This window comes from Ursus maritimus, unplaced genomic scaffold, assembly GCF_017311325.1.
Source record: "Ursus maritimus isolate PB19 unplaced genomic scaffold, ASM1731132v1 scaffold_13, whole genome shotgun sequence".
Lineage (NCBI taxonomy): Eukaryota > Metazoa > Chordata > Mammalia > Carnivora > Ursidae > Ursus > Ursus maritimus.
In genome coordinates, this window is record NW_024423675.1 from 69969830 (window position 1) to 69991464 (window position 21635).

The 21635-nt window shown below is 44.2% G+C and overlaps 2 protein-coding genes across 2 annotated transcripts in view; one reads left to right on the top strand and one right to left on the bottom strand.

Moving 5' to 3' along the window:
- The window catches only part of WDR27 (WD repeat domain 27), a 103364-nt gene extending 83497 nt beyond the window's left edge, over positions 1-19867 (bottom strand). The window contains exons 1-3 of the mRNA XM_040627498.1: positions 19758-19867; positions 8695-8811; positions 8344-8566 (exon numbers count right to left, since the gene is read on the bottom strand). Coding sequence (XP_040483432.1) covers positions 8344-8532 — 189 coding nt within the window. The 5' untranslated portion in view covers positions 8533-8566; positions 8695-8811; positions 19758-19867. The remainder of the gene's footprint in view (positions 1-8343; positions 8567-8694; positions 8812-19757) is intronic.
- Positions 19868-19948: 81 nt separating this feature from the next.
- Positions 19949-21262, top strand: CUNH6orf120 (chromosome unknown C6orf120 homolog). Its single transcript, XM_040628077.1, has 2 exons — positions 19949-20059; positions 20431-21262. The coding sequence occupies exon 2, from the start codon at positions 20472-20474 to the stop codon at positions 21024-21026; it is 555 nt and encodes a 184-aa protein (XP_040484011.1). The 5' UTR covers positions 19949-20059; positions 20431-20471; the 3' UTR covers positions 21027-21262.
- Positions 21263-21635: the final 373 nt, after the last annotated feature.

The window sequence follows — 21635 nt, forward strand, 5'->3', positions numbered from 1 at the left end:
TGAAACCCTGGTGAATGGCGGCCTAAAAAAGGGGGAATGGAATCAGGAAAGAACACAGGTTGTCTAGACTGTGTTACGTAGGTACTTTCAAGCTGACAGTCAGCAGACAGTAGGCACTTTGACATGAGAGCCATCACTCAAACACGAGAACAAGGAGAGCTCTGTCTCTGGTCGTGGCAGCCAGTTCATCTGCACCAAACTCCTGATGAGAATGACAAGAAAGCGGGGCAAAATTTGCCAAGAACATACAGATACACTTTTAAGACATCAGAGAGCAATGAAAGCAACAAAGAATTAAGAAAGGAGCAGAAGGAAACAGAGAAGGGACCCAACATGGGAGGCCATTCACCCATGAAGACTTGTCAAATGGCAGCTTTCTGCCAATTCCAGTAAAGGCAGTCGAAACCTGAGATACTTATGGGACTAGGGGCACAAAAACAGTATAATTAAATGCATCTATTTTCAGGTACAAACAGAACTATCTCATTGGGAAAGGGGAAAAGAATTCCACTGCCTGACAAAGTACTTCTGAGAACAGAGCCGATGGCCTTAAGGTTGAGGACTCCATGCATTTTTTTCCTTTAAAATAATACAAATAGATTTTAATAAATTTCTGCTTTAAAAAAAGCATACTGCCTACTAAGGTGGTAGGGAAGGGCATGTTACCAAATGCCCAGGCCTAAAGTAGTGATACAAAGGGCCAGGCCCAAGGAGGGAAGGTGAACAGGCAACAGAAGAGGGCTCACAGGCCCACCTTCGAGTTCTCATAATCCCCAACTGGATTAGAGTGACCTGGGATTGCACGTGCCCTCAGCCAGCCAGCTATCAGAAGCAAGCATAAATTCTGCAAGAAGTTAAGGTCACCCAGAGCCCCAAACTAGCTGCGCACTTTTTTCATATATAATGTCCAGCAGTCAATCAAAAATAATCAGGTATTCAAGGAGTCAAGACCATTCAGTCACAAACCAAGAGAAATATAGAACCATGGAAAACACCCACCCACAGATCATCCAGATGACCTTGAAACCAAACCAGAACTGATCCAGACTGCAGAATTATGAGATAAGGATATTAAGACAATAATTATAATTCTATTCCATATGTTCAAAAAGTTAAAGAGGTATAAAAAATCAGTAATTAATAACTTTCCAAAACAGAAAGCATCAGACCATGATGGATCCACTGGTGAATTCGACCCAATATTTAAGGAAGAGATTTTACTAATTCTCTGAAAACTCTTTCAGAAGACTGAATAAAGGGGCGCCTGGGTGGCTCAGTCGTTAAGCGTCTGCCTTCGGCTCAGGGCGTGATCCCAGGGTCCTGGGATTGAGCCCCACATCAGACTCCCTGCTGAGGGCCTGCTTCTTCCTCTCCCGCTCCCCCTGCTTGTGTTCCCTCCCTCGCTGGCTGTCTCTCTCTCTGTCAAATAAATAAATAAAATCTTTAAAAAAAAAAAAAAGACTGAATAAAGAAAACAGAGGGAAACACTACTTTCAGAAGAAGCAGAGGAAATACTTCCTTATTCATTCTATAAGGCCAGGATTACCTTAATATCAAAACCAGACAAAGACATCACAAGAAAATTAAAAACCAGTATCTCTCACGAACATAGATGCAAAACTCAACAAAATATTCAAAATGTCAGCAAATCAAACCATACAACGTATAAAAAATTATACACCATGACCAAGCAGAATTTGGAGATTTACTCCACGTATGCAAGGCTGGTTGAACATTTGAAAATCAATTAATCCATCACATCAACAGGCTAGAGAAGAAAAATCACATGAAAATATCAAAGAATGCTGGGGTGCCTGGGTGGCTCAGTCAGTGAAGTGTACAACTCTTGATTTTGGTTGGTCATGAAATTGAGCCCTATGTCAGGCTCCGTGCTGGGCCTGGAGCCTGCTTAAGATTCTCTCTCCCCCTCTCCTTCTGCCCCCCCGACATGCGCTCTCACTCTCTCTAACAAATAAACAAATAAATAAATAGCTGCTTCACAGTACAGTTCATCTGGAAAAAAAAAAAGTAGAAAAAAGCATTTGACAAAATCCAACAGCAATTCATGATAAAAACTATCAGTATACTAGGAATGAGGGGAACTTCCTCAACCTAATAAAGAGTATCTACAAAATACCAAAAGCTAATGCATGAAATGGTGAGAGACTACAAGCTTTCCTACCAAGATTAGAAACAAGGCAAGGACATCCCCTCTCACCACTCCTTTTCAACATTATACTGGGAGTCTTAGCTAATACAATAACACAATAAAAGGAAATAGAAGGTATAGTGACAGAGAAAAGGGAAATACAACTGTCTCTGTTCATATGTGACATGATCATCTATGTAGAAAATCCAAAAGAACTGGCAAAAAACTCCTGACCCTAAGCACTTATAGCAAGGTTGCAGGATACAAAGTTAATATACAAAATTCCACTGCTTTCCTATATACCAGCAATAAATAAGTGGATTTTGAAATTAAAAACACAATATACCATTTACATTAGCACTCAAACAAATGAAATGCTTAGGTACAAATCTAACAAAATTGTGTAAGATCTCTGGGGCACCTGGGCGGCTCAGTCAGTTAAGCGCCCGACTCTTTTGGCTCAGATCATGATCTCAGGGTCGTGAGATTGAGCCCCGTGTTGGGCTCCGTGCTGGGCATGGAACCTGCTTAAAATCCTCTCTCTCCCTCTCCCTCTGTAACCCCCCTCACACATGCTCACTTTCTCTCTCTCTTGCTCAAAAAAAAAAATTATATAAGATCTCTATGAGGAAAAATAAAAGTGTTGAAAGAAATAAAAAAAATTAAATGAATGGACAGATACCCCATGTTCATGGACAGAACGAATCAATATTGTAAGATGTCAGTTCTTCCCAACTTGATCTATAGATTTAATCCAATCCCAGTCAAAATCAACAAACTGATTTTAAGATTTATACAGAGGCGAAAAACCCAGAATGGCCTCACAGTACTGAACAACAAAAACAAAGCTGGAAGACTGACACTCCCTGCCTTCCATTATTATGAAGCTACACTAATCAAGATTGTACAGTACTGGCAAAAGAGAGGACAACCAGATCAATGGGAGAGAAGAGAGAGCCAGAAACACAGTCATATGAACTTTGGCTTAGGAACAAAGGTGATACAATGGAGAAAGCTATAAACTCCTTAAAAATAACACAGGAGAAAACCTTAGATGACTTTGTTTGGTGATGACTTTTCAGATAAGATACCAAAGGTGTCTTATGAAAGTAAGAATTGATAGGCTGGACTTCCATTAAGATTAAAAATTTCTGCTCCATCAAAGTCATCATCAATAGAACGAGACAAACCACAGATTAGGAGAAAATATTTGCATAAGACATATCTGATAAAGGACTATTTCCCAAAATATACAAAGAACTCTTAAAAGGCAACAATAAGAAAATAACCAAGTTAAAAAATGCGCCAGAGACCATCACAGACACCTCACTAAAGAAGATATACAGATGACGGGTGAGCAAACTGCACGTCGTCGGGTCATCAGGGAGATACGGAAGACGACGACAACGACGACACTGTGTCAACGACACTGCACACTACCAGGGTGACAAGCTCCAGAACACCGACACTCCCCGTGCCAATATGGACGTGGAACAGCAGGGACTCTCACTCATGGCTGGGGGGATACACAATGGTACAGCCACTTTGGAAAACAGTTTGGCAGTTTCTTACAAAAATAAATATTCTCATGCTCCTCAGTATTTACCCAAAGGAGCTGAAAATGTATGTCCACTCAAACCTGCACATGGATGTTTATAGCAGTTTTACTCATAACTGCCAAAACTTGGAAGCAGTAGGTAAATAGTTCAACTTGCTGTATCCAGACAACGGAATATTGTTCAGCACTAAAAAGAAATAAGCCATCAAACCATGAAAAGACATAGAGGAATCTTCCATGCATATTGCTAAGTGAAAGAAGTCTGAATCCACACACTGTCTGATCCCACCTACACAACACTGTGGAAAAGGCAGAACCATGGGGACAGTGAAAGATCAGCTGTTGCCAGGGTTGAGGTTGGGGAAGGGAGGGATGAAGGGGCAGAGCACAGGATTTTAGGGCACTGAAATTCTCTGAATGATATTCTAATTGTGGACACATGTCATTACACATTAGTCCAAACCCACAGAATGCACAACACCAGGAGTGGTTCTTGAGGTAACTATGAACTCTGGGTGATAATGTATCAGTGCAGCTTCGTCAGTTGCAACAAATGCACAGCTCTGGTGCGGGGTGTTGACAGCAGGGGAGGCTGTGTGTTGCAGGGAGCACAGGGGGTATACAGAAAATCTCGGTACCATCCCCTCAATTTTGCTGTGAACCTAAAACTGCTTTTAAAGTCTTGGGGCGCCTGGGTGGCTCAGTCAGTTAAGCGTCTGCCTTCAGCTCAGATCATGATCTCAGGGTCCTGGGATCACGCCCCACATTAGGCTCCCTGCTCAGCAAGGAGTCTGCTTCTCCCTCTGCCCCTCCCCACTCTACTCATATTGTCTTTTGCTCACTCTGCTGTCTCTCTCTCTCAAATAAATAAGTAATCTTTTAAAAAATAAAAATAAAATAATAAAATAATAAAGACTTAAAATTTAAAAAAAAAAAAAAAGGTAAAAAGTAGTCCCTAAAAAGAAAAATGTATGGGGCGCCCGGGTGGCACAGCGGTTAAGCGCCTGCCTTCGGCTCAGGGCGTGATCCCGGCCTTATGGGATCGAGCCCCATATCAGGCTCCTCCGCTATGAGCCTGCTTCTTCCTCTCCCACCCCCCCTGCTTGTGTTCCCTCTCTCGCTGCCTGTCTCTATCTCTGTCAAATAAATAAATAAAATCTTTAAAAAAAAAAAAAAGAAAAGAAAAAGAAAAATGTAGCCAAAATTTCAGAGCAAGAAATATTACCGGGGATAAAGAAATGTTACTTTGCAACATTCATAGATTCAATTCGCCAAGAGAACATAAAGATATCAAACATTTATGTGCTTAATAATGGAGTTTCAAAATATATGAAGCAAAACTGATGGAAGAGAGAGAGGCAAATTCACGTGTAGAGTCAGAGATTCCCATACTCATCTCTCAGTAACTGACAGAACATGAGGCCATGAGTGGAAGATGTGAAGAACACTATCAAGCAATGTGACCTAATTGACATTTATAAAACAAAGATATGCAAACATTCACAGCATTTTATCTACGGTAGCCAAAGTGAAAATAACCTGAATGTTCAACAGCAGGAGAATGGATACACAAATTATAGTACATTCACACAATGGGAAACAACTCAGTGTTGAAAAAGAATACACCATTGACACATGAACAATGCGGAAAACTTCCAAAATAACTATTCTGAGTGAAAGAAGCCAGACACAAAAAGCAAGCTCTGATTCCACTGGCATCAAACTCTAGAAAATGCAAACTAACGTAAAGCTCTTATTTAGAATACATACAGAACCCTTCACAGGAACAGGAAGGAGACAGATAATCTGTCAGAAAACACAGCACATGACTGAACACATATCACAAAAGAGAAGGTCCAAATGGCCAATAAGTTAGCCAACAGGGGTTAAGCCTCACTAGTCAGCAGAGAATTGCACATTACAAACAAGCACCCCTACACACACCAGAAGGCCTCAGACTAAAAGAACCAAGTACAGATGAGGATGTGGGTCAAGTGGAACTCTTACACGGCCTTTGAAGAAGTACAGGTCACTACAACCACTGGGAAATCTCGGCATTATCTAACAACCTGAATACACACATTCCCTATGACTCAGCAGTTGTACACACGTGTGTACCAGAAAACACACAAAGGAATGCCCGTAGCAGCCAAAATACGGAAATCTCCAATAAGAACAGAAAGGGTTCAGTGTGGTCTGCCCATGCAACGGTATACTGTGCAGGGATGCAAATGAACCATAAGGAGGAGCCCCACAAACACCACGGTGAGTCAAAGAAACCGGCAGCATGCATGACCCCACTCATACAAAGTTCAAGCGCGAGCAACACTAACACAGGGCGCCAGGAGCTGAGGGCCTGTCACGTTTGGGGAGGAGGGAAGGGAGCACAGCCTGGGACAAGGCAGAGCCTGGATGACGGAAACCCAGCTGTGTTCACTTCGTCATAATCAAACGATGGCACTCGATATCTGGGACACAATTTTCTTTTTTTTTTTATGTTTTTTTTTATTATATTATGTTAATCACCATACAGTACATCCCCGGTTTCCGATGTAAAGTTCGACGATTCATTAGTTGCATATAACACCCAGTGCACCATGCAATACCTGCCCTCCTTACTACCCATCACCAGCCTATCCCATTCCCCCACCCCCCCCGAAGCCCTCAGTTTGTTTCTCAGAGTCCACAGTTTCTCATGCTTCATTCCCCCTTCCGATTACCCCCCCTTTCTTTATCCCTTTCTTCCCCTACCAATCTTCCTAGTTCTTATGTTCCATAGATGAGAGAAACCATATGATAATTGTCTTTCTCTGCTTGACTTATTTCATTTAGCATTATCTCCTCCAGTGCCGTCCATGTTGCAGCAAATATTGAGAACTCGTTCTTTCTGATAGCTGAGTAATATTCCATTGTATATATGGACCACAACTTCTTAATCCAGTCATCCGTTGAAGGGCATCTCGGCTCCTTCCACGATTTAGCTATTGTGGACAATGCTGCTATGAACATTGGGGTGCATATGGCCCTTCTTTTCACTACGTCTGTATCTTTGGGGTAAACTCCCAGTAGTGCAATGGCTGGGTCATAGGGTAGCTCAATTTTTAACTTTTTAAGGGACCTCCACACTGTTTTCCAGAGTGGCTGTACTAACTTGCATTCCCACCAACAATGTAGGAGGGATTCCCTTTCTCTACATCCTCTCCAACAATTGTTGTTTCTTGCCTTGTCTATTTTTGCCATTCTAACTGGCATAAGGTGGTATCTCAGTGTGGTTTTGATTTGAATTTCCCTGATGGCTAATGATTTTGAACATTTTTTCATGTGTCTGTTAGCCATTTGTATGTCTTCATTGGAAAAGTGTCTGTTCATATCTTCTGCCCATTTTTTGATTTGCTTATTTGTTTCTCGTGTATTGAGTTTGAGAAGTTCTTTGTAGATCTTGGATACTAGTCCTTTATCTGTAGTGTCATTTGCAAATATATTCTCCCATTCCGTAGGCTGCCTCTTAGTTTTTTTGACTGTTTCCTTGGCTGTGCAGAAGCTTTTAATCTTGATGAAGTCCCATAAGTTCATTTTATCTTTTGTTTCTCTTGCCTTTGGAGATGTGTCATGAAAAAGGTTGCTTTGGCCGATGTCGTAGAGGTTGCTGCCTATGTTTTCCTCCAGAATTTTGATGGATTCCTGTCTCACATCGAGGTCTTTGGGACACAATTTTCTAAGTATCTCACACTTCACTGAAAAAGCGAGAGAGATCAAGCTGGACATCAGAATGCAGGAGCCCATTCATCAGTGTTAAGTCATGTTAAAGAAACATAATAAAATCTGTCGTAACTTGATGGGGAAAAATCTAACTACAGGTTTCTCTTTAACAATGATGAACAGCTCCTACTATTAGTGAAGTGAGTTCCAGTAACATTGAAATTAAAAGAAACTTTCAGGCAAGCACAGCATTGGCTCCATGTGCTGTCATCACTGGCCCTAAACTCCTGAAATCCAAAATAAAGATAAAAGTGATCCCAACACCAAAAATGCTGATAGAATTTACTCTTTTCATTTTGTACTATGAAACCTGTTTTGAAGAGCATTCTGTAAGTATACTAATCATGAAATAACTTTAGAAAGAAAACTAATGATGGCTTTAAAACTGTCAATTTGATGTAAAAGATTCTGTAATAAACTTCCTTAAATGTGTTATATTTAAAATCTACAAAAATTGAACTTGTCTTGATTATGTTAACATGAGCCTTTTCTGGTTTCTATTTTTTTTTTACTGTGAACTATACACTTTATTTAACATTCCAGTAATAAGCTATATTTACATATTATATAAATGTATGAAATCTTAATACAAAATAGAAAAACTGCCCAGACTAAAAGAATCACACTCCTTATGGAGTTATTGTACTTACTCTGGCTTCTATTCTTATTGAGGAAGAACTTTTTTTAATGAAGTGATTCCAGGCAGTTTATTTTCTAAAACTCCAGCATAAGCACAGTGTTTTTGTTTCTCCCATAGTTGGTCCTGGAATCCCCAGGGGGCAGAATCACCCAAACAGCATCCGAGAAATGGGCAGGCAACTGCAAGGCTCTCTGTGTCATCTGACTTCACAAAAAACACACAGAAATTTTTAAATACCTGGTACAAAGGGTCCTTGGTGCTCCACACGCAAAGCGCATTCCCGTCTACAGGGAAAGCGCAGTACTGAGCGCTACAAGCGAGCTGAACATGGGGTGCAGGCTCCTTCGATGCTACCAGGCCTTTCTCTGTGACCAAGTCACCGACACGGCCAGCATCAGCGCAGAGAATCCCTTGTGGGTCTTCCATCTCCAGTCTGAACTCCCAGGTGCGTGGAAGACAGCTATGGGGATGATATTTAATACAGACATGACGGGTACAATCACACGCACAGTTTGCCACACCTACTGACTCACCTGCCCCCACTCTCAAGACAAAGGAGAAGATATTACTGAAAGTCCTGAAGCTTACACACACACACGACTGCTCACTCGTCCCACGGGCTTTCAGGTTCAACGGCCCTCGATTCAGGTCCTCCTCTTCCTACTCAACACACCTTGCTCAGAGCTGCGGACTGTGCTTCCACGGCTAGAAAACAGACAGAAAGGCAGAGGCAGTCTATGACGGTGATCCACGATGCACGAGCCCAGCACTAGCACTGAGGAGTGAACACAAAGTTATAACTGACATTGATTATTATTATTGATGACTCTGAGATACAAAATCATTTTCCAAGCAAATTGGTGGTAAAGTGCAATATTAATCTAGATCTGGTATTGCTTACCTTGGGTTTGTTCAAGTGTTTCACAACATAAGCATACATGAATGAAACACTGACAAAAACAAACACTGCTTCAGCCTTCTACCCCACTTCACAGTTAATGACTTCACACACGTTCTCTCTTCATATACATGCAGCCCTCGAGTCATCCTGACTCTTCTCTGCCTCACGCCTCACTCCAGGCACTAGACCTGAAAAGCTCATCCACAGAATCTGCTGACATAGTCATGAACGAAGGGTTTAGCTATCTGGTCACCATGGTGGTCGAGCGGACTCAAGAGGACCCAATATGGGTCACATGCTGGCTTCATGGGGAAAGGGGTAGTCCAGACAGAAGAAGACCGGGGGCACTGCCCAGCAGAGATGGGATGAGGTTAGAAGAGGGAGAAGAAGTCATCGTCCAGTGGGGCGAGCCTGCTGTGCTCAGCAACGGACCATATAGAAGGGCTTCCACTTAAGCCCAGTTCATAACTGGAGGGCTATTGAAGGTTGCTGAACAAAGCTGTTTAGGAAAATGCACATTTCAGTCCGGCAGCAATGGGCGAGGTGGTCAGGATCAAGAGGGACTGGGCTTGGGAAGAGAGAGGGCCAAGTCCCCAGCTCCATGCACAGGGGCTCTGGCTCAGGGAACTTGGAGAACAGATGACTCTCAGTTTGACCCTTTCTATCTCCAGATCTCTCATCATGGCACAACCACGTTCTAGTTTCCAGGGACAAAAGCGTACATGAATATCAATCCCTTCCTTTCCTGTGGCCCTCATATCCAATCTATACCTAGCCCCATCTTTCTTCAAGAGGACTTTGGCCCTCAATACCCAAAAGAAAGATCATGCAAATCTACAAAACAATCTAGACCCCGCCCCAACCCCTGACAGTGGTGAGGATGCCACAGACGCCCACACCACCTCATTACTGAAGGGCAGCCTCCCCTGGGCCCGGTGGCACTGCGGCCCTCAATGCCAGCAAATCTCAACGTAAACACAGGGGCTCCCTCTGCACCCATCATGCGGGGTTGCTTCTAGCTCTGACGACGGAGACGCTTCTCCTCACTTTGACGGTCTCTCTTGTCTGAAGGTTCCACCTCGAGCTCTCCACCTGCCGGCCCCTCAGCATTCAGGTCTCAGCTGAGTACCGCAGATGCCCCTCCCACCTCCGTAGCCTTCCCACACCCTGACCCAGATAACCCCTTCAGAGGCAAAAAAAAGGGGCTGGGGTCAGGGCCCTGGGCTGCAATCCTCCAGCTGCGTGATGCCAGCTCAGACCACACAAGAGTTTTCAGGACCGCAGACAGAGAAAGATCCCGTGGCGGCTTCCCAGCTGCGCAGGTGGTGTTCCACGTAAAGCCCAGGCCACGGAATGGAGGGCTGGACCTCGCAGTACACAGCACCCAGGCACTGGGCAGTCGGCCATAACCACTTTCCAGCGCAGGCACGACAGTCACGATCGAACAAGACAAAGGAGAGCCACAAAAATATCTACCCAAGCTATTCTGTTGGAAAACAATCCAAAAGAAGTCTGTAAGCATTCCAGTAGAAGACCTAACTAGAAACCCTTATTTTAGCATCTGTAAGGCCAAGATACCAGACAAGCAGAGAGATGAAAGTGATAAAGTTCTCAAAATACAGTCAGAGGACTTATGCTCCATGATCTCCCACAAAACAAATGTTCTGTTATAACAAATAAGAGGCGATTTTTACAGACTTGAAAATTCTGCAAAAATTTGGAGACAAAATAAAAACATTCTGAATATTTTAATGCATAATCTTTTCCAATTCATAAACTTGGTTTTACTTATTATTCTTGCACTGCCAAGACATGGCAGGGAGTTTCCTATAAAAAATAGCTAAACATTTTAAAGCTACCATGATTTGCTTTGTAGGTTTTATCATTTCAAAGGAACCCGTGCCTAGCACCGTAGCCAGCATGTAGTTGGTGATGAGGGGAGTGTCCCAGACGGACGCAATGAGATTACTGTGTGGCTCCTCCAACGCTTCCCTAAAACATAAAATATTGTCAGAAACATGAAAGAATATATAAAAAGTTATAATTGTTTAAAAAATTTTAAGAATCTACCCATTGAATAGATGAGGAAGATGTGGTATATATGTAAATGGAATAGTACTCAGTCATCAAAAAGAATGAAATCTTGCCATTTCCAACGATGTGGATGGAACTAGCGGGTATTAAACTGAGTGAAATAAGTCAGTCAGAGAAAGACAGGTATCATATGATCTCACTTATATGTGAAACAAACAGACTAAGAAAAAAAAGAGACCCCCCCCCCCAAAAAAAACAGACTCTTAAATACAGAGAAGAAACTGGTGGTTGGGGGGGAGGTGGTTGGGGGGTGAAGGAAACAGATGAAGAGAATCAAGGGCACACTTATCCTGATGAGCACTGAGTAATGTACAGAACTGCTGAATCATTATATTGTACACCTGAAACTAATATAATACTGTTAATTACACTTGAATAAAAAATATTTTTAAAAGAAAAAAGTGCTACTTTGAGTAAAATTCTTACATTTTTGTGAGACTTAAAAAGACATAAAAATTTTAAAAAATAAAAAAGAATCCACCCATCAAACTGTGATTAAATTTTGTATTATTCCTTCAACATAAACTTTTATGCACCAAGAACTGTCTTAAATCTCTTCTGTAATTCGTGTAACATTCAGCACCATGATTTGCAAAGAATAGAATTTGTACTTACAGTTTAAAAATCATTTTCACACATATTAACATGCAGATTTGGGTGTGTCAATAAATACACTATGTCATTTAATACTTACAACAACCCTTCAAAGTTGTTTGTTAAATGCTTTTTTTCCATTTTACAGGTAAAAACGTCACAGGTATCAGTATGGGGTGACATTTCCCACTGCTGACTCCTCGTTGGCAGCGCCTCTGCCACCCACACCCAGAGCCGGGCCACAGGTGACCTCACAGCTCCACCCCTGTAAGAGAGCCGCAGCAGCACAGGCAACCTAGGCGGAGGCCACACGGCTTCACAATCAAACGGATTTGCATGGGCCGCCTGCTCAGCCACTCAGTGCTGCTCGAAGTGGCCTGACAAGTGCACCAACACCCAGCCAGCCTGTGCCAGTGACCAGGCTCGGAGCCGCCCGCAGACACAAGACGTCTAACCCTTCCGCACGAAACGTGTGCGGTCCTGCTGGCCAATCCCTGTACACAGGCGAGTTACCCCTAGAGCTTTGAGCTGCCAGCCATCCCAAATGACTTCCCCCCACAGGCTGCCAGAAATCCCTGCTGACGCAGGAACCCCTGGACAGAACTGAAGCATAACTGGGGTAGAGGAGGAAGGAGTATGACCTTCAGCTATGTGAAACCAATTGTTCTAATTGATCAGGGACGACTAGATTAAACCATTTGGGAAATAATAATGAAAACAATTAAATTTCAGATGGCTTGCAGGTTACAAAGTACTATTAACAATTCAAAAACAAAAACCAGTGAAAAATCTGCAAAAATAATGGAAAGAACAAACATCCTTAATATTTAGAGAGCTATTATAAATAATGAGAAAAAGCTTAAAACCTAAAAAAAAATACAAACTACAGAGGAGCAATAAAAACCAACAGCAGGGGCACCTGGGTGGCACAGCAGTTAAGCGTCTGCCTTCGGCTCAGGGCGTGATCCCGGTATTCTGGGATGGAGCCCCACATCAGGCTCCTCCGCTATGAGCCTGCTTCTTCCTCTCCCACTCCCCCTGCTTGTGTTCCCTCTCTCGCCGGCTGTCTCTCTATCAAATAAATAAATAAATAATCTTTAAAAAAAAAAAAACCAACAGTAAACATCTTCCTCAATGGGGAAAAACTAAGAGCCTTTCTCCTAAGGTCAGGAATACGACAGGGATATCCACTCTCACTGGTTTTATCCAACACAGGACTGGAATCACAGCCACAGTAATCACATAAGAGGAAGGATTAAAAGGCATCCAAATTGGTAAGGAAGATGTGAAACTCTCACTATTTGCAGATAGCATGATACTATATATAGAAAGCCCTAAAGACTCCATCAAAAAACTGCTAGAAATGACAAATGAATTCAGTAAGGTTGCAGGATACAAAATCAATATACAGAAATCCATTGCATTCCTATCTACTAATAATGAAGCAGCAGAAAGAGAAACTAAGAAAACAATCCCATTCATAATTGCACCAAAAACAATAACATATCTAGGAATAAACCTAACCAAAGAGGTAAAAGATCTGTACTCTAAAAACTATAAAACACTCATGAAAGAAATTGAAGATGACATAAAGAAATGGAAAAACATTCCATGCTCATAGACTGGTAAAACAAATATTAAAATGTCTACACCACCCAAAGCAATCCACACATTTAATGCAATCCCTATCAAAATACCAACAGCATTTTTCACAGGGCTAGAACAAACAGTCCTAAAATTTGTATGGAAACAGAAAAGACCCCAAACAGCCAAGGCAAACTGGAAAACCAAAGCTGGAGGCATCACAGTTCTGGACTTCAAGCGCCATTACAAAGCTGTGATCATCAAGACAGTGTGGTAAAACAGACACACAGATCAGTGGAACCGAACAGAGAACCCAGAAATGGACCCTCAACTCTATGGTCAACTAATCTTTAACAAAGCAGGATAGAATATCCAATGGAAAAAAGACAGTTTCTTAAATAAATGATGCTGGGAAAACTGGTCAGCCACATGCAGAAGAATGAAACCAGACCATTCTCTTATATGATACAAAAAGATAAACTCAAAATGGATGAAAGACTTAAATGTGAGACAGGAATCCATCAAAATCCTAGAGAAGAACATAGGCAGCAACCTCTGTGACCTCGGCCACAGCAAATTCTCGCTAGACAGGTCTCCAAAGGTAAGGGGAACAAAAGCAAAAATGAACTACTGGGACTTCATCAAGATAAAAGGCTTCTGCAAAGCAAAGGAAACAGTCAACAAAACTAAAAGGTAACCAACGGAATGGGAGAAGATATTTGTAAATGACACATCAGATAAAGGGCTAGTATCCAAAATCTATAAAGAACTTTTTTTTTAACTCAACACCCCCTAAAATTAATATTCCAATTTAAAAATATGCAGAAGACATCAACAGACATTTCTCCAAAGAAGACATACAAATGCCCAACAGACACATGAAAAGATGCTCAACATCACTTATCGTCAGAGAAATACAAATCAAAACTACAATGAGATATCACCTCACACCTGTCCGAATGGCTAAAATTAACAACACAATAAACAATAGGTGTTGGGGAGGATGCAGAGAATGGGGAAGCCCCCGTGCACTGTTGGTGGGAATGCAAACAGGTGCAGCCACTCTGGAAAACAATATGGAAGTTCCTCAAAAAGTTAAATACAGAGCTACCCTATAGGTGGCTCAGTTGGTTAAGCATCTATCTGCCTTTGGCTCAGGTCATGATCTCAGGGTCCTGGGATAAAGTCTCACATCGGGCTCTCTGCTCAGCAGGGAGTCTGCTCCCTCTCACTCTCCTTCTCTCTCTCTCTCTCTCTCTCTCTCAATTAAAAAAAAAGAAAAGAAAAACTGCCCTATGTTCCAATAATCACACTACTTGGATATTCACCCTAAAAAACACAAAAACACTAATTCAAAGGGAGACATGCACCTCTATGTTTATAGCAGCAGTATCAACAATAGCCAAATAATGGAAGCAGCCCAAGTGTCCACAGACTGAAGAATGGATATAGGAGATACACACACACACACACACACACACACACACACAAATGGAATATTACTCAGCCATAATAAAGAATGAAATCTTGCCATTTGCAACAATATGGATGGAGCTAGAGAGTATGATGCTAAGCAAAATATGTCAGAGAAAGACAAACAGCATATGATCTCACCCAGGTGGAATTTAAGAAACAAAACAAATGAACACAGGGGGAAAAAGAGAGAGAGAGAGAGAGAGAGACAAACCAAGAAACAGACTTGTAACCGCAGAGAACACACTGTGGGTCACCAGAGGGAGGTGGGCAGGGGATGGGAAAAACAGGGGATGGGGATGAAGGAGGGCATGCATCATGATGAAAAAAACAAAATAAAATTACTTTTAAAAATAAAAAAATAAACAGGAGCAATAAATTCACAAAAGGATTAATACCAGTGCCCAATAAACATATAAAAAATTAGTAATCAAGAAATGCAACATAAGACAAAAGAGTATCATTTTTCATCCACCAACTCGGCAATAACTACATTATAAAGGAAAAATATCATGTGCAGACTTTTTCTGCTGGGAAGAGAATAAATGGGTATAAGCCTGGCTATTTGGTAAAGTGTATCAAAATATTTTAAAAAGTACATATTCTTTGATTCATAAATTTTCATCCTATAAACTTAAAAGAAGCAAGTCATTATACGTTTCCCAAAATGCATTTCTTCGAGGATGTCCAAAATAGCACCGATTAGAATATAAAATGCCATGACAGTCCTTACATTCAGTAGATACTATGGCAGCTTACTCTGCATATCAGCGAGAGGCTTTTCAGTGTAAATGAGAGAAAGCTCAGCCTGATAGGCCTTAAAGAAAGGGGCCTCGGGAGGGGCAGGCCTTTAACTGGAAAGTGTGTGCAGGGCTCCATACAGCAGCCTGAGGCAGCCAGGCCTGGTCTCTTCATCTTTCAGCTGGGACTGTCTCTATCTTGGCTCTGGCTCCTCCTTTTTGTTGCCATTTGCTGGCCAGCAGCTCCCGTGGCCACTCTCTCATGCTCTGGTGCACTGGAAAGAGTGACCATCTCTTCCTATCAAACCCCAAACGTTCTCTATGAGTTTGGGCCAGTTTGGGCCACTTCTCATCCTTGAATTTACCATGTGATCAGAAGGATAAAACTGTGCTGACAAGTCAGCCCCATGTGTCATGGAATTGTGACCCCTGGAGCCTGGCCAGGAGAGGAAAAAGAGTGGTGACCCAAGGAAATCCAAGTACTACTGCCAGAAAAGGAATAGATACTAGGAAAAACAAAAAACAAAACAAAAAAAAAACCATGTTTGTCTAGTATATATTAGCATTTAGATGTTCGAGAAGGACAGAAACTTTAATAAAATACATCCACAATAATATCATAATCAATATCCACAAATACAAAACTTGTATTCCTCAAAGGACACCATTCAATGAGTGAAAAGGCAAGCCACAAAGTAGGAAGGATGGGCACCACATAAAGCTGACAAAGACATCCAGAATGCACAAAGAGTTCACACAAATCTTAAGGCAGACAAGCCCATAGAAAAAATGCAAACGGCACTTCATGAAAGATCTCCAAATGGCCAATTAACTGGAGAAGATGCTCATCCTCATTAATTATCAGAGAAATGCAAACTTAAATGAAAAGTGAACACCATCAGAATGATTAAAATCAAAAAGACTAAGAAAAGATCACTGAATATGGATGAGCTTCCGAACCCCACGGAAGGAGTAATGTGAAGTTGGAGCAAACACTCAACAGATCTAGGGGTAATTTTCTGCGGAGCACACGCAGAACCATGAGCACATGCACCAAGAAACAGGTAACACAGAACAACTATCAGAAGGCTCAAAGCAGCACTATTCATGACTCCAAAATCGGAAACAGCCCAACTGTCCACGTGCCGCAGCCTGGGGAAAGAGGGGTATCCATAACAGCGTGCATACCATAGTGTCTGCTCAGTATTGGTCTACCAGCGCGCAGAGCTGGATTCTTTGGGAAGGAGGGAGGGATGTTTGGGAAACATTGCTGGGAGGGAGGCAGGGAGTGATGACGGGAGGTCCACAGGGCTCTGGGATGCTGACACCATGTGCTCCCAGACCTGTGGGGTGATCACCTGCATTTCCTCAACACAATTCCCAACCCAGTGGAGGTTTCACATGTCTGCAGCCTGGCATTTTCATGCAATGTGCACTGCACATGCGTCACCACCTTTACAGTGTGGGCTCCATTACCCCGTAAGGTACTGGCTGCTGGGTTACAGGAAGCCAGTGTTCTGAGATGCACCTGTACCCAGGCCAGTCCTTGTTACTTGTCTCTAAGCAGCCTGAGGGGAATTTAGTTCCCTAAGGACCTCCTTCTGGATCCACAACCAAGGAATGACTGAACTACAAGGTATGAAGGCAACGTCCTGCTTAGATGCTGCCAACAGCTACCCATCCTCTTGAAGATAAAGACCAGACTCGTGGCCCAGCCCAGCTGTTGGAGCTCATCCTCCACCATGTGCCCAGCCCCATTCATTGTCCTCCTGTGACCCAGTTCATTCCTCGTATTTGCCCGTCCCTCAACAACACAGCTGTGAACTGTGCAGGTCCACTTACATACACTGTTTTCAACAAATACAGTACAGTACTGTAAATGTATTTTCCTTATCATTTCTCTAACTGATCTGATTGTAAGAATACAGTACACAGTACATGTAACACACAAAATACGTGTCAGTCAACTGTTTGTGTTATGGGTAAGGCTTCTCCTTAACAGTAAGCTACCAGTGGTTACGTTTTCAGGGAGTCAAACATTATACACAGATTTTCCACTTTATGGGGGGGAGGTACACTGAACCCTCATGTTGTTCAAAGGTCAAGTGTATATAGATAAACACACACATACACAGTTATATAAAATTATATAACTGATTAATGTCTAGCTCTGGGAAAGGAAAAAATGTGTCTATTTTCTCACTGTTGTATCCTAGTACCTAATACATGATAAATATTCAGTACATATCTGAACTGTTAGAAAGAAGACAACGCCACCAAAATGCAGTCACTGTACTAAACCCCATGTCAGCAGACCAAGACTTAATACCTAGTCTAACTGCAGTCTCAATCCCCAGGAATTTAACTTTTTACACTCAATTTGGAATTATCTGGTTAGCACCAGAGTGATAGTCTGGCCCACAGACCCCTTCCGTTCCCTGAGGAAGGCGACCTTGTCTGAAACAATGCATTGTCTAACAATGTCGTTCTCACACCCTTTCCAGCTTTAAAAGCCTGTCCTTTCCTACAGCTCGGCAAAGCTCCTTTCCACTGCTAGACAGGGATGCCTCATGCATCATTAAATAGCCAATTTGATCTTTAAATGTATTCAGTTGAGTTTTTGTGATTTTACAGATTTAGCAGCTGTGATGGGATGTGAAGCGATCTCTGACAGCTTCAGGGCAAGGAGAAACACAGCGTGGTACCCTGAAAGCACTTTGAGTTCTCTGTGTCCCTGTTTCCCCAAGCCCTGGGTGAGTTCCTCTCGGTTCTGAGTGCGGCTCTCTTTGTGCTGATCTCCCGATCTCCTGAGATCTACAGTTGCCCATTTGGTTGGAATCCCTCTCCACAACCTCTCCCCATCCTGCCCAGATTCCACACCAGGAACTGCTGGTGGTTACCAAACTGGGTCCAACTTAAAAATTGGGTTGGGTCCTGGATGAAACTGGGCCCAATTTAAGCTGGACTGGGTCCAGCACAAGGCCTCATGTGAATAAAATTCTGTAGTAAGTAATGGCTTGTAGCTAATGGGAATCTTGGAAGCCAAAAAAGCTGGAAACCCTGTGGGCACAGGTCAAGCATTTAAAGGCTGTTGGAGTGCTTGCCGCCAAAATGATGCTCACGAGAGGATAAGCTCGTCGCAGAAAATTATAAATGGAACCGTAAGTAAAGTATCCTTGATGGTTTACACTGGAGCAAAAGAAAACATAAAGTTCTCCACATGACCCAGAACAGGAGAGAGCCCTAATTCTCGCTATCCTGAGGCTAGAACTAGGATAATATGGAACAAGGCTGGTAACAAAAGTGCGGGGAGTGGGAAGGGCACCAAATCAGACACAGTCATTTCTATTTGTTGAAGTCCTTTCCTAAATTATTAAATATTTTAAAGGTAACACTACTCTTTATATTTAGGTGCAATCAATCAATCAGACTATACCCTCTTTCTGTTAGGCAGACTGAAGAAATTCTGACTTTACAGACGACGTTCAGCCCTCACTTCCGAACCATGACTTGTTAGGTGAGCACAAGGCATCGAGAACGAACAACGATACTGTGGTTTAAAACTCATTTCCTTTTTCAGTTATTTAAACAGATCCAGATGTCTCCCTCTGTCATAGCCTCTCTCTTGTACTCCAGGCCAATACGCTTTCACGGGGAAATAAAACGGGTGGTCGGCCCAGGTCAGCGGGGGAATCCCACGTGCAAGCAGACACCCCGACTGGTGCCACCTCCATCACCAGCCCAAAGACCAGCGGGTCACGACCCCCTGGAGGCGGCTTTTCCCAATTTCACAAAAATCATCAGCTTGCAGCCTGTCCTGTCACCCTGACACGCCCACAAGTGAGTTCGACTGCCGCCAGTCGGTGTTGCAACCACACCTGCTTGACCCAGCCTCCCTCGGCGCCCCGACCGTCCCACGAGTCCTGTGGGACCCGGCGGAGTCCAAGTCCCCAGACAGGGGCGCCAGGGCACTGCGTGCTCTCAGGTCCGACTCCGCGGATTTCCACGAAAGCAGCAGAATGGGACTCAACAACAACGAGTGATCCGAAAATGCATACAATCTTTCTTCGGGAAATCTAGTTCAATGACTAATAGGGGCCCCTCCACACCAGGTTCCAAATTCACCAAGTACCCTAAACAGAAATACGACTCCATTGGGAAGCCTCTTTTAGGAGCATTTCAAAAACTACCGTGTTCTTACGAGGAACAGAGAACAGGTAACAGGTGCCTGAGAAGGGTCGCGTCCTCGGCCTCCTGTCTCTCACCTGGGGCCCGCCGGGACCTGGCGCGCAGCCCGCGAGGTGGACGCTCAGTCCCCGTGACCACTCGGAGAGCGCCGGGCCGCGCCCCGCCCCACCCCTGTCGCCCTGGTTACGAGCCGCCGCGGCTTAGGACCCACTGCTCTCGTCATTTCCGCGAGAGGCTAAGGGCCCTTTCCGCTTCCGGGTCTCGCTTCACTTCCGGGTCGTGCCTCACTTCCGGGCGCCGCCTCATTTCCGGCTGCCCTGGCGCGGCGCTCCAGCCCCGGCCCGGATGCTCCAGACGCGGCGCCTGGCGGGGAGCGGCGGTGAGTACGGTGACCGGGCTCCCCCAGTCCTCGCTCCGGACAGGGCCGTCGCTCCCAGAGCCGCCCCTCCGCTCGGCCCCGCGCTCCGGCTGCCCGGAGCCGCCCCGGTCCTTTTCTTCTCACCTCCCCTCCCCCTTCTCACCCTACACCGCTCCTCCCTCCCCTCCCCCTTCCCACCTTGCACCGCTCCCGCTCTCCCCTTCTCTTCTCTCCTCCCCTTCCCACCAAGCACCTCTCCTCCTTCCCCTTCTTTTCTCGGCTCTCCTCCCCGGGCCTCCGGGGACCCGCCCCCGAGCAGCGGCCTGGCGCTGCCGGCGCTGCCGGCACTGCTGGCGCGGGGGTGCTGAGCTTGCCCTCTGGTCCTCCTGCAGGACGTCCGCAGGGGAGCAGGTGACTGCGGCGGGCGGCGGACATGGCCGCTGCCTGGAAGCGCGCGCTGCTGGTCCTGCTGGCCTCGCAGGTGGTGTCCTCGGTGAGCCCCTCGGACGAGGACGAAGTTCCCGAAGAATGGATCCTCCTGCACGTTGTGCAGGGCCAGATAGGAGCCGGGAATTACAGCTACTTGAGGTTAAATCATGAGGGGAAGATTGTTCTTAGGATGCAGAGCTTGAAGGGAGATGCAGACCTGTACGTGTCGGACAGCACCCTCCACCCGAGCTTCGACGACTATGAGCTGCAGTCCGTCACGTGCGGCCAGGACGTGGTGTCCATCCCCGCGCACTTCCAGCGCCCTGTGGGCATCGGCATCTACGGGCACCCGTCCCACCACGAGAGCGAGTTCGAGATGAAAGTGTACTTCGACCGCAGGATTGAGCAGTCCCCCTTTGCTGAGGTCGCGGCCATCGATGGCAGGGACCCAGGGCACAGGCACGCCCACGCCCCCGAGGATGCGCCCCCGGAGGAGGAGTCCGTGCTCTGGACTATACTAATTAGTATTCTGAAACTGGTACTTGAAATCCTGTTTTGATTCACTGAACGTGCTCTGGAGTCTCACGCCCGTAATCTGTGAAGTTGATTGCAGTTCTCTTGGAACCCAGCTACACTGATCTGGTGGAAATTCTGGTTACTTCTTCTAATTGAGGGATGGAAAATAAAGCCATACAGTTTTGTTACCTCAAAGCAGCAAGAGCGATGTAATTTTTTTTTCTCCAAATGTCAAAATTCCTGTAAAAGGAATACGCACAATAAAATGTTTAAACTCCAGTTTGATTAGCTTGTCAGGTGACTAAAAATATCGCAGTAACCCAGGTATATATAAAATAAATTGAAATAGAGCATCAGATTAAAAGGTTGGTAGCTAGAACTGTATTCTGGTTAGAAATTCCGAGTCCAGTTAACAACGTGTAGACTTTTCAGAGTTACTAAAAGCAAGTCAAGTCTGAAACGTAATGATTTCTGGGGATTAGGGTGCGTATGGGGCGAAAGCCCCGTTTCTGCTCCCCAGGTCAAGTGGGCACCCCTCTCCAGACAGGTTTCCTGGCAGACAGACCCAGGTCGTTCCTGTACCAGCTGCACCAGATCTCATCAGGTCATTTGTATTTATCACCTTTGGCTATATTAAAATTCTTCCATCATT

Excerpts from the sequence above, each read along its gene's own strand:
- CUNH6orf120 (XM_040628077.1), top strand. The coding sequence starts at position 20,472 with ATGGCCGCTGCCTGGAAGCGCGCGCTGCTGGTCCTGCTGGCCTCGCAG.